The sequence below is a fragment of the Balaenoptera physalus genome (genome assembly GCF_965194825.1).
Source record: "Balaenoptera physalus genome assembly, chromosome: 6".
Lineage (NCBI taxonomy): Eukaryota > Metazoa > Chordata > Mammalia > Artiodactyla > Balaenopteridae > Balaenoptera > Balaenoptera physalus.
This window is the reverse complement of record NC_138885.1, coordinates 63,465,426-63,478,288: the sequence shown is the minus strand read 5'-3', so window position 1 is coordinate 63,478,288 and position 12,863 is coordinate 63,465,426. Positions and strand designations below refer to the sequence as shown.

Sequence of the window (12,863 nt, the reverse complement as noted above, 5' to 3'; positions counted from 1 at the left end):
GTTGTTTAATAACGCTTTGATCTCTTTTGCTTTTCCCCTATCCCTCTGTCCTGTGCTGTTTCCCTTAAAATAATACTCAGTGCAAGTACACGGTCTGTTTTGATTAAATGGATATGTTTACTCTAAAAACAGAGCTAAGAGTTACCAACTTGAAGGATTCTTCCTCCTTTGACTCTGGATAAAACAAACTTTGGGAGACGCACAGGAAGATTCAGAGGTTTGTTCTGGTTCTGAGAGTCAGACAGGCCCACAGATAAAAATAGAACTTCAGCATTTTAGGATTTCAGGAGTTCATTGTGGGAGATCAAGTGCAGACATGTGAGTCGGCCAGTATAGGCTTTGTACAATCTTTTTTTTTTTAATTAATTAATTAATTAATTTTTTGCCGCCACGCACAGCTTGCGGGATCTCAGTTTCCTGACCAGGGATTGAAACTGTGACTCCTGCAGTGGAAGCGCAGAGTCCTAACCACTGGACCACCAGGGAATTCCCAGCTTTGTACATTTTTAAAAAATATTTATTTATTTATTTGGCTGCACTGGCTCTTAGTTGCAGCACGAGGGATCTTCGTTGCCACGTGCGGGATCTTTAGTTGTGGCATGTGATCTAGTTCCCTGTCCAGGGATTAAACCTGGGCCCCCTGCATTGGGAGCTCGGAGTTTTAGCCACTGGACAACCAGGGAAGTCCCGAAGCTTTGTACAGTCTTAACTTTCAGATTCATCTGAAGAAAATGAACTTGTTTTCATGAAAATTCACCCTTTGTATTTCTTATGAATTTACTGCTTAATGCGTGCATGTACTTATTCATATAATTGTTCCTGGTTTTTGGAGATGTAAAATATTCTAAAAGAAGTAACTAAGCCTACGAAAAATCCTTTTACATAACAAGTATACAGAAGATCTCACAGTTTACATGCCTCAGGGCCTTTGCACTTGCTGTTTCCAAAGTCCTAATCCTTCTTCTTTCACGCCTGAGCACAAATTCTTATCAGAGAGGCCTTTGCTGACCACCCTATATAAATAGTACCTCTCTCACAATTATACCACTCCATCTTCTTCATCCTGATTTAATTTTTTCATAACATTTATCACCACTATCTTTTTTTTCCAGTTTTATTGAGATATAATTGACATACAGCACTGTAAGTTTAAGGTGTACAGCATAATGATTTGACTTACATATATGATGAAATGATTACCACAATATGTTCAATTAATATCCATCATCTCATATAGATACAGAATAAAAGAAAAACAAAAAAAAGTTTTTTTCCTTGTGATGAGAACTCTTTGGATTTACTCTCTTAACTTTCTTATATATCATACATCAGTGTCAACTATAGTCATCATGTTGTACATTACATCCTTAGTACTTAATTTTGTAACTAGAAGTTTGTACCTTTTAACCACCTTCATCCAGTTCCTCCTCCCATCACTCCCTGCAAATGGTAACCACAAATCTGATCTCCTTTTCTATGAAAATTTTTTTTTACATATAAATGAGATCATACAGTATCTGTCTTTCTCTGTCTGACTTGTTTCACTTAGCATAATGCCCTCAAGGTCCATCCATGTTGTTGCAAAATGGCAGGATTTCCTGGTTTGTTTGTTTTTTTACGGCTGAATAATATTCCATCTTATATATATAAACTTTTATATATATAACTTCTTTATCCATTCATACATCAATGGACACTTAACATTCCTTCCATGTCTTGGCTATTGTAAATAATGCTGCTATGAACATGGGGGTGCAGATATCTCTTTAACATAGTGTTTTTGTTTCCTTCTGATATATTCCCAGAAGTGGGATTGCTAGATCTCATTTTTAATTTTTTGAGAAATCTCCAAAAAATTACTACTGTATTCTATGGTGGTTGTACCAATTTACAATCTTAGCAGTACACAAGGGTTCCCTTTTCTCCACATCCTCACTAATATTTATCTCGTCTTTTTTCCCCCCCTAGCAAAGGCTCCAACACCATGGGCACCCCAAGCCTTTTGTCCTTCTAAATTTTATAATTTATTTATTTATTTTTGGCTGTGCCGCACGGCCCGCAGGATCTTAGTTCCCTGAGCAGGGATTGAACCCAGGCCCCCTGCAGTGGAAGCGCAGAGTCCCAACCACTGGACCGCCAGCGAATTCCCTTCTCCTTCTCATATATGTTGCTTCATTGGTCTTTGGAGTCTCATGTCACAAAACAACAAAATGAGCACAAGGCAAATAGGGTTGGACCAGGAGCACACCTAGAACATTCTACAACCCTCAGCAATTCCCAGCCTTCCCTGGGGCATCGTGGTAAATCTGACTCTGCATTTTACATATTGACTTGATTACTTATTGTCAGTCCGCCTCAACAGAATGTCGTAAGCTTTCTGAGAGCAGCAACAGTGTCTTCTGTTTACTGCTTTATGACCAGTGTCTAAACACAGTCCTTGGCACAGAGGGGCATAATATATGTTTTTAATAAATTTTATCCACCACCCACAAATTACCTTGGGAAAAATAATACTTCTTCTTCTCCCACTTTAGTCACTCTGTCCTCTTAGCTCTGCTTTATTTTCTTTTAGCACATGGCTTTTTAAAAATTATCTGCTTGTTTACTTGTTTATTGTCTGTGTGCCCTGTTAGGGGAGCTCTACTAAGAACAGGGACAGTGTCTTGCTCGCCTCTATCTTCCCAGAGTTTAGAGCAAGGCTTGGCACAGAGGAGGCTCTCAATAAGTAGTTCCTGAATAAATGAAAATAAACGGATAAATAACTTTTCATGATGAAACTTGCCAGATAGGACAACTCTTCATGTACCTATGTTTTTATTCTATTTACTTGAAAATTTCATTTAGGTTCTCAATTACATGTTGATTTATTCAAAGGTAAATTAAGTTTTTAAAAAAAGTCAAATTGTAACTGTTGCCTCAGTTTACATGACTAAATAAGTACAACTGCATTCTGATTGGCTGAATGATTGAGTGATTGATTTAAACCCATCTTCTAAACAAATAAGATTTGAAAGATGAATAGGTACTTAATACTACTTTGTGACGTGTGATTTCTGCTTTGAATTTGCACTCACCCATTATTTCTGTGACTTTAAGAAGCAACAAATATAAAATGCACCTCGCTACTGAGTCCCTTTCCCCTGAGGGAAAGTAAGTAAATAAAGTCACCAGTTTCTTGTATATCCTTCCTGAAGTATTCTATGAATGCATTAGTAAACATTTGTGTATTTTTCCTTTTCTTACACAATTAATAACATATTATACTATAGTTCTGTACCTTGTTTTTGTTTTGTAGCTTTTTTTTTTTTTTTTTTACTTTATATTAGAGCTTGCTCAAGTATTATGGCTGTATAATACTCCATTGGGCAGTGTGTCTTAATTTATTTAAATAATTCTACAGGGACATTTAGATTGTTCTCAATCTTTTCCTGTTCCAAACAATCCTGCAATGAATAACATTGTACACATGTCATTTCACACATATGTAAATACATCTGTAGGATAAATTCCTAGATGCATCTTTAGCTCTTAGAGCAATAAATAACACTTCTCATCCTCACCCAGCTTCTGAGCCAATTGGGAAACAAGACAAAAGAATTATGCAGATAGTTGATCAAAAGTATGACCTGTATCACTGATAAAAGCTGATGCTGAAGAATGTGACTTACATTTGCATATAAGAGGGCTTCCTAATTCTAAATCTCTCTCCATTTAATCATAGGCAATGTTGGTCAACTATAGGCCTCTCAGTGCAGGTGTTGGGAAGAGAAGGGGCTGAGTGGAGCCTTCCCAGTTTATTCTTTACAAAAGTAATAATTAGAAAAGTCATCTTCGGTGCAGCCACTATGGAAAACAGTATGGAGATTCCTCAAAAAATTAAAAACAGAACTACCATATGACTTAGCAATTCTACTCCTGGGTATTTATCTGAAGAAAATGAAAACGCTAATTAGAAAAGACATAAGCACCCCTATGTTCATAGCAGCATTATTTACAATAGCCAAGATACGGAAGCTACCTAAATGCCCATCAATAGATGAGTGGATAAAGAAGATGTGGTGCATATTAAACTAATGGAATATTACTCAGCCATAAAAAGAATGAAATCTTGCCATTTACAGCAACATGGATGGACCTAGAGGGCATTATGCTAAGTGAGATAAGTCAGGGAGAGACAAATACTGTATGATTTCACTTATATGTGGAATCTAAGAAACAAATGAATAATAGATCAATGGAACAGGATAGAAAGCCCAGAAATAAACCCACACACTTATGGGCAATTAATCTACAACTAAGTAGGCAAGAATATACAAAAGGAGAAAAGACAGTCTCTTCAATAAGTGGCGCTGGGAAACCTGGACAGCTACATAGAAAAGAATGAAATTAGAACATTTTCTCACACCATACACAAAAATAAACTCAAAATGGATTAAAGAACTAAATGTAAGACCAGATGCTATAAAACTTCTAGAGGAAAACACAGGCAGAACACTCTTTGACATAAATTGTGGCAATATTTTTTTGGATCTGTCTCCTAAAGTAATGGAAATAAAAGCAAAAATAAACAAACGGGACCTTATTAAACCTGAAAGCTTTTGCACAGCAAAGGAAACCATAAACAAAACGAAAACACAACCTATGGATTGAGAGAAAATATTTGCAAACGATGCTACTGACAAGGGATTAATTTCCAAAATATACAAACGGCTGATACAGCTTAATATCAAACAAACAAACAACCCAGTCAAAAAATGGGCGGAAGACCTAAATGGACAGTTCTCCAAAGAAGACATGCAGATGGCCAACAGGCATATGAAAAAATGCTCAATATTGCTAATTATTAGAGAAATGCAAATCAAAACTACAGTCAGGTATCACCTCACACCAGTTAGAATGGCCATCATTAAAACGTCTACAAATAATAAATGCTGGCGAGGGTGTGGAGAAAAAGGAATCCTCCTACACTGTTGGTGAGAATGTAAACTGGTACAGCCACTATGGAGAACAGTATGGAGGTTCCTTAAAAAACTAAAAAGAGAGTTACCATATGATCCAACAATCTGATCCTCAGGTTTTTAACCTTGCTTCTTTACTTTGAAATATAGCACACCAGATTTTTAATATATGCCCATGACTCCCGGGCATATATCTAGAGGAAACACGAATTCGAAAAGATACATGCACCCCAATGTTCATAGCAGCACTATTTACAATAGCCAAGACATGGAAGCAACCTAAATGTCCATCAGCAGATGACTAGATAAAGAAGACGTGGTATATATACAATGAAGTATTACTCAGCCATAAAAAAGAATGAAATAATGCCATTTGCAGTAACATGGATGGACCTAGAGACAATCATATTAAGTGAAGTAAGTCAGACAGAGAAAGACAAATAGCATGATATCACTTATATGTGGAATCTTAAAAAATGATGCAAATGAACTTATTTATAAAACAGAAGTAGACTCATAGACAGGGAAAACAAACTTATGGTTACTAAAGGGGATAGAAGTGGGGAGGGATAAATTAGGAGTTTGGGATTAACAGATACACACTACTACATATAAAGTAGGTAAACAATAAGGACCTACTGTATAGCACAGGGAACTATACGCAATATGTTGTAATAACTTATAATGGAAAAGAATCTGAAAAAGAACATAAAACTGAATCAGTTTGCTGTACACTTGAAACTAACACATTGTAAATTAATTACACTTCAACTAAAAAAAGGTAAAAGAAGTATTTGCACTTGTAATTTTGATACATTTTTCCCGGTTGCCCTGAGAAATGTACCAATTTAAGCTCCTTCCATACACCTGAAACTAACACAACATTGTAAATCAACTATACTCCAATAAAAAAAAAACTCCTTCCATATGAGCATGAATATAGACCCAGACACATAATGAAAATGTAATATAAGATAAAGGTTTTCCGATGATCTGTTTTTCTATTCACGTCTCAGTACCTCAGGTTTTTAACCTTGCTTCTTTATTTTGAAATATAACACACCAGATTTTTAATTATAGTGGCTTTATAGCATTTTAGTATCTGACAGAGACTGTTAATGGTCCCAGTATCTGTTAACCCCTTCTCCCTGTTTCTAACAAGACTCTGAGCTTTTACCTGAGCATGTGGCTATCCATTTTTGTGTCTGTCTGCAACAGCACACATGCATACTATTGGAAAGACTTGGACTTTAAATAAGATGGAGAGACATCACAAGGAACTGCACAAAGAAGTGACATGATCACAGTGTCTTGTAGACTATATTGTTTCTGTAGTCAGCAGGGATTTATCTGCTCATCAGCAAAGGCATTTCTCAAACAGAAATGAGTGCAAACTATCCTCCAAGACCAGAACTAAAGCTGCTCTACAAGTTGAGAACAGGACACTGGAGAACTAAGTGGGTGGCTCTCCTTTCCCTTAACTTAAATTATTCTAAATGTTTAGTTTTTAAAGAAAGGAAAGGGGAAAGAAAAGGGAAGGAGCCTGATGAGAGTTTCTAATCCTAGATTTATGAGACGGGATGCTGTGCTACTTCCACAGATGTTTTGTTACCTTTTCGCAGTTGTTTTCTCATAAAACTTTGAGTTTCCTCATTGAAAAAAGATTTCAAAGCTTCAGCTCATTCACTGCAGTGGCCAAGAACATCTTTACTTATAATTTATGGAGTAAAAACACAGGTTCACAGAAGGCGGATGTCATTATGGAAAGAAGCCCAGTTAGAACTACTTTTCAAAATATTACAGGTGCACAGATGAAAAACACAAATAGGAAATACAAAGCCACAAAACGCACTGGAAGACTGAACTTGTGTCCAGCCAAGAGGATAATGATAATTTATATTGGGCACGATTTTGGTTTAAACTTTCTAACAATTTCGTGAACCAAGTGTGTGCTGTGATTTTGGTGGGGCTGAGGGAATGCATGGACACAATGGGGCTTCTGAACTGTGGGCAATTCCTGCCCCAAACCTTTTTAGAGAACTTTCTTCTTGATTAAGAGACAAAGGTTATGGACTCCATCACATTGCCTTCCTAACTTCTTTTAAAAGCAAAGATAAAAAAGACCATAAATACATTGTTAAACCGATAACTTTGGGTTTCCATTCCTACTTAACAACGCTGGAAAATAATTGTGTCTTTTGTGTTCATTGGACCTGCTATTAGGCCAACAAGGGGGAAATGTTATCTGAAAAAGTCTTCTTATAAGCTCTTGGTTGAGCCTCCAAAAATAAATGCCTTTTGCTAGAAACTGGAGGATGGAAAAGCAGAAACTCTTAACAAGGATGGTATTTCAAAGACTTTCAAAAATTATGAACAAAATGCTCTATAACTTTACTTTTTATGTATGTTTAGAGTTCCTGGCTGGGATTCCTTACCATTCTTTCCTTCTGTCTGATGTAAAGTCTCAGGTGGTAGTTAGCCAGTTTCAACCTCACCTTCCCATCTACTTTCTATTTGGAATTTTGAAGAAGTCCAAAACTATTGAAAATTCATACCCAAACTGCTTGTTGGTATTGTTATTCTGAGAATGGTGTGTGTGTGTGTGTGTGTGTGTGTGTGTGTGTGTGTGTGTGTGTTAGGGGGAGATAGACAGACAGAAAGACAGAGAGGGAGAGAGAGGAAAAGAGAGAAAAATGGAGAGAGAGATGTGGAATAAAACAAATGTTACATAGTGATTTTTTAATTTTATTTTCCCAGGTAACTTTGAGAACCAGAATACTTTCTGTGGGAAAAGGGGCTACAGATATTGGGATAGAAGAGATTAGGTGAATACCCTGTGGTGCTTTTACCACTTCCTGATGATGCTAGGACCTTAGAAAAATTTAACTCTAATTATCCCTGTCTTTAGTATTTTTATTGTTATGTATTTTAATTTTATGCCTAGAAACAAGAAACAATCTAGTAGCAGTAAGCATCCCTAGCGTCCAGACTATGGTCTTGAAATACCATTTTTCCCTAAAAGAAATCAGGGCTGCTTGGAGAAATGGCTGATTCCAGGTTTGAGGCGGGAAATGCACAAGATGAGCCAGGAGTATCTGGTCATACCAGACAGCAAAGAAGCTATTAAAAACTACTGGAGCTGTGCCAAAAGGGAACAACTCTGGGAAGCACTCTGCAGAGCCTTTCACTGGCTCAAGATGATAAACGGAGCATCAGTAAGAGTAACTGCAATGGACTGAAAGACGCCAAGTACATTTAAATCCATGAGTTCAAAACAATTTAAAAGAAACAATAGGGACTTCCCTGGTGGCGCAGTGGTTAAGAATCTACCTGCCAATGCAGGGGACACGGGTTCGAGCCCTGGTCCGGGAAGATCCCACATGTCTTGGAGCAACTAAGCCCGTGCACCACAACTACTGAGCCTGCGCTCTAGAGCCCGCAAGCCACAACTGCTGAGCCCATGAGCCACAACTACTGAAGCCTGTGCACCTAGAGCCCGTGCTCCGCAACAAGAGAAGCCACTGCAGTGAGAAGCCCGCACACCGCAATGAAGAGTAGCCCCCGCTCGTCGCAACTAGAAAGCCTGTGCGCAGCAACGAAGACCCAACGCAGCCAAAAATAAATAGTCAAAAAAAAATAAAAAACAATAAATCTAATAAATCACCTTTGAAGGATGCTAACAACTATTCATTTTGCAAACTGGTACATAAAGTTAGGAATCAAGCACTTCTTCTACCTTTCCTATACAAACTATACCTCTGGGTAAACAACCAGTAAGTGAAGGAAGGTTTTTCTTTATAGAAGTATTTCAACAAATACACCAAGAAGAGAGAGCATTGGAAATCACCATTTTGCAATCCCTAATGAATTAAGGATCTGGGTATTAAGCATCTATGGCTGCCAACATCAGAAAGAGACAATTATTTCTTTTGATGAATAACACACCACCACCTGTGCACCTGTGAAGTAATTTTGACCAAAAAAAAAAAAAAAAAAAAATCAAACCTGAATCTGATTAAGCTTCTGGATCTAACTACCAACTTATAGGAAACACAGGGGACAGAGGAACGTGCTAAACTACACAATAGGAACACAATCAGTAAAATCTCAACTCTGGGAAAGCAGAATGAATGATCTAGCTTCTTCAACAATTAAATAGCAAGGAGTTAAAAAAAGAAAAGATGGATGGGGAACTTACAGATTAAGAGACCTAAAAATTTTTTCTATGCATATGAAAATAAAGGCTAATGTGCCTTTAAGCAAGTACCCTAGATATTGATCCTATTTCAGTTGTAGCTAAAAACTAAAAATAAGACTTGTGAGAAACAGCAACTTTCAAAATTTGGATACTTGGAGTCCTCTTAATTAAGTCATACTTAAAATCATCTCCACAACTTTAATTAGTTTGTAAAATAGTGTTTGCCCTCCCAAAGCAATGGCCTGCATTTAATTATAGTAAAATATTTTTCATTCATACAACAGTGATTTGGAACTTGGAATAATTCTGACCGAAATGTTTACCTTTCTTAATTCTTTCTTGTGTGCATATATCAAGAACAAAAAAAGAATTTTATAGAAAATAGGAGCTGGAAATTAAATGCCTGAGATCACAAACTATTTTCAAGATCCTTAAGAATAAGATGGGATCCATGATCTCAAAATTAGCCAAGAGACATAACATGCACATATAAATGTTAAATTCTTTAAATGTGACAATGGGAGTTTTACTGTGGCTGAAACAGTCAGGAAAGAATTTCCAGAGGCTGGAATTTTTTTTTTTTTAATTTTTTAAAATTTATTTATTTTTTTTGCTGCGTTGGGTGTTCGTTGCTGCCACGGGCTTTCTCTAGTTGCGGCAAGTGGGGGCTACTTTTTTTTTTTTAATTAATTAATTAATTTATTTATTTTTGGCTGTTTGGGGTCTTCATTTCTGTGCGAGAGCTTTCTCTAGTTGCGGCGAGCGGGGGCCACTCTTCATCGCGGTGCGCGGGCCTCTCACTATCGCGGCCTCTCTTGTTGTGGAGCAAAGGCTCCAGACGCGCAGGCTCAGTAGTTGTGGCACACGGGCTTAGTTGCTCCGCGGCATGTGGGATCTTCCCAGACCAGGGCTCGAACCCGTGTCCCCTGCGTTGGCAGGCAGATTCTCAACCACTGTGCCACCAGGGAAGCCCCGGGGCTACTCTTTGTTGTGGTGTGCGGCCTTCTCATTGCGGTGGCTTCCCTTGTTACGGAGCACGGGATCTTGGTGCGCGGGCTTCAGTAGCTGTGGCTCGTGGGCTCTAGAGTGCAGGTTCAGTCGTTGTGGTGCACGGGTTTAGTTGCTCCGCGGCATGTGGGATCTTCCCGGACCAGGGATCGAACCCGTGTGCCCTGCATTGGCAGGCAGATTCTTAACCACTGTGCCACCAGGGAAGCAGAGGCTGGACTTTTATAGGACCTAGATAAGCTGAAAGGAGGCAAAAGTGATTGCAATTGTTCTCATCCATTCATAAGAGATCTCTAAAGCCCTACTGAATAACATATTACTGGTTCAGCATTAAATGCAAATGTTCTTGAGAGCAATAAAATATCCTGTAATTCAAGTACAGATTGAAATACTCTGTAATTCAGTTGTTTCACTAATTCAGAAACTCAATTGTCCTTCAGTTCAACTGGCCCAAATTCAAGCAGCTTTACCACGTATGCAGTGATTTATTTATTTTTATTGAAAATACAAAGTAATATTAAAGGAAAACATTTAAATAATTTAAAAATCATTCCATATCCCCCTACACTAACACAATGTATTTCACTTCTGCATATTACTTTCCACATGCATAAAGATTTTACAGACACAATGATAGTGTTCATACCATTTTATATTGTGCGTATTTTACTTACCATATCACAGACATGCCCATGTTTCTACAGTCTTCCAAACAATTTTTTTAATAGCAGTATAAGGCTTCACTCTTTTTATTAGCCCACTTTCTTCTTTGCCATTTAGATTATTTCCAATTTTTCGCTATTGTAAATAATGCAGACATAACCTCACGCATTTACCTTTTTGTTTGTTTGTTTTGTTTGTATGTTATTCTTTAGGTTACAAATCAAGGAGTAGAATTTATGAGGAAAAGATACGGTCATTTTTATGGCTTTCTATGTAGTGCCATATTGTGTTCCCAGAGGGTTGTATCTGTTTAAAATGCCTTCTTAAACGAATGTATTAAACAGGTTCTTTCTAAAATTTAAAAATAACTCAGAAAAATTAGGTAGTTTTACACTTACTTAAAGTTAAAAATAATTTTTGTCTCTTAATAAATGAAGAGTGTGGGTAGATGATCTAACAGATTACTAAAAGTTTAGATGAGTTAACTTAAGCTACACTTCTTCACTTTTCTCAAGTTACGGCACACATGGAAAGTGATATGGTAGGCACACTGGAGAAAATGGACAAAGATGTTTCTGGCCCCGAAGCTTCAGCCACCCAGGCCACCTCTGGCTACTCCAAGAGCTGTGGGGATCCATATCTAGGCACATCTATCACCCAAAGAGCCAGTGTACATGGGAAGGGAAGTTCTAATTGAGATTAGGTGACTCAATCCAAGTCACAAAATCTAGTTAGTGGAAAATGAATTCAAATTTCTTCTCATCAATGTATTTTCTACTATGTCACAATGTTCTACATGCTTTCTGGCTCTAAATTTCAATTTCACATGCAGACAGGTACCTATACTTATGAATAAAGAGGATTTTCTGATATGCTTAAAGACACCTAAACTAGCAATTTACATCAAAGCTGAAAATTAAAAATAGCTCTTAGGATCAACAAATATTCAACTCTTTCCTCTGCAATTTTTCAGATTTTCCATTCTTTTAAATTTAGTTTGTAAACTCTGAATAGTAATAATCTTTTGCACAACATCTTGTATATCTCTGGTAGTCAGTAAATAAAGAATCATAACTATAAATAATACACACTACAAAGGAAAAACACTAGACTTAAGTCCATTCTAAATAATTCTAAGGTAAAAAAAAAATTTTAAGTATTGATTTTGTAGAGGTAGAGAATCTTCCCTCTTTATATTTCAAATCCCTTGTTAGCTAAATGGAACCTTAATGTACACTATTACATTACATTAATGTACACTATTACACTGTCATAAGAAATATTTCACTCCACAGAATGATTTTGACCTACACCCAGTGTTGATGCTACCAGGAGAAAAAAATTCACTGCAAAAACGTTTCACCTTTTACCAAGTGTCCAGCGTTCCAGATCACCTTTGATGAGCAGAGATTAAAGGTAGTAACCCCACTGATTCAACTGTAAATATACATAAGGTGTTTCTTGACCATTAATCACAGGGTTGGGGTGCAGAGTGGGGGTTAGGCATGAGAATTTACCTAACGTGTGCCAGGCCACAATAACAAGTAAGACACTCCAAACCCTACATTCTTTTTCACTACACCCTGAAACAGTGATTACTTGGTCATTTCTATGGACTTAATCAAACATTATACACACAAACACACCCGTGGGACCGCATGGCACTTGGAAGATTACCCACGATTTCCCACTTATTAAGATCTGGATCATATTTCTCAATGCTCTGAAGATATGTCCCCTTTGAGTAGGAATACCCCCCAGTGACATAAATACATCCATTCATGATGACGGCACCACACTCCATTCTCCTTTCCATCATGGGAGCGATCTCTCTCCATTCATTCTGTTCAGGGTCATAGCATTCTGTGATTGTAGTTTGTCCACCAACTAGATAGAGCTTATTTTCAAATGGAACTGAACACAATCCATATTCTATTAAAAAGAAAAAAGCATATTTCTATTAGGATAACAAACAAAAGAGATACCTTAGGGTGGTGATATAATAATGCTTTACAATTTAGCATACAAAAATAGAG

General features: G+C 37.2%; 1 protein-coding gene and 1 long non-coding RNA gene across 7 annotated transcripts in view; one reads left to right on the top strand and one right to left on the bottom strand.

Annotated features, from left to right (window-relative positions):
- The window catches only part of LOC309662540 (kelch-like protein 23), a 61,129-nt gene that overhangs the window by 9,208 nt on the left and 39,058 nt on the right, over positions 1–12,863 (bottom strand). For 3 of the 5 annotated variants that reach the window (XM_082465386.1, XM_082465387.1, XM_082465383.1), the window contains one exon: positions 10,641–12,759. The exons of 1 other annotated variant lie outside the window; for it this stretch is intronic. In XM_082465386.1, coding sequence (XP_082321512.1) covers positions 12,449–12,759 — 311 coding nt within the window. In that variant the 3' untranslated portion in view covers positions 10,641–12,448. Of the gene's footprint in view, positions 1–10,135; positions 10,405–10,640; positions 12,760–12,863 lie in introns of those variants that run through there. One more of the 5 variants, XM_082465384.1, reaches the window with a different exon arrangement.
- The window catches only part of LOC309662594, a 32,381-nt gene that overhangs the window by 10,107 nt on the left and 9,411 nt on the right, over positions 1–12,863 (top strand). For both annotated transcript variants that reach the window (XR_014264787.1, XR_014264788.1), the window contains exon 2: positions 12,123–12,243. This is a non-coding gene — a long non-coding RNA (uncharacterized lncRNA). The remainder of the gene's footprint in view (positions 1–12,122; positions 12,244–12,863) is intronic.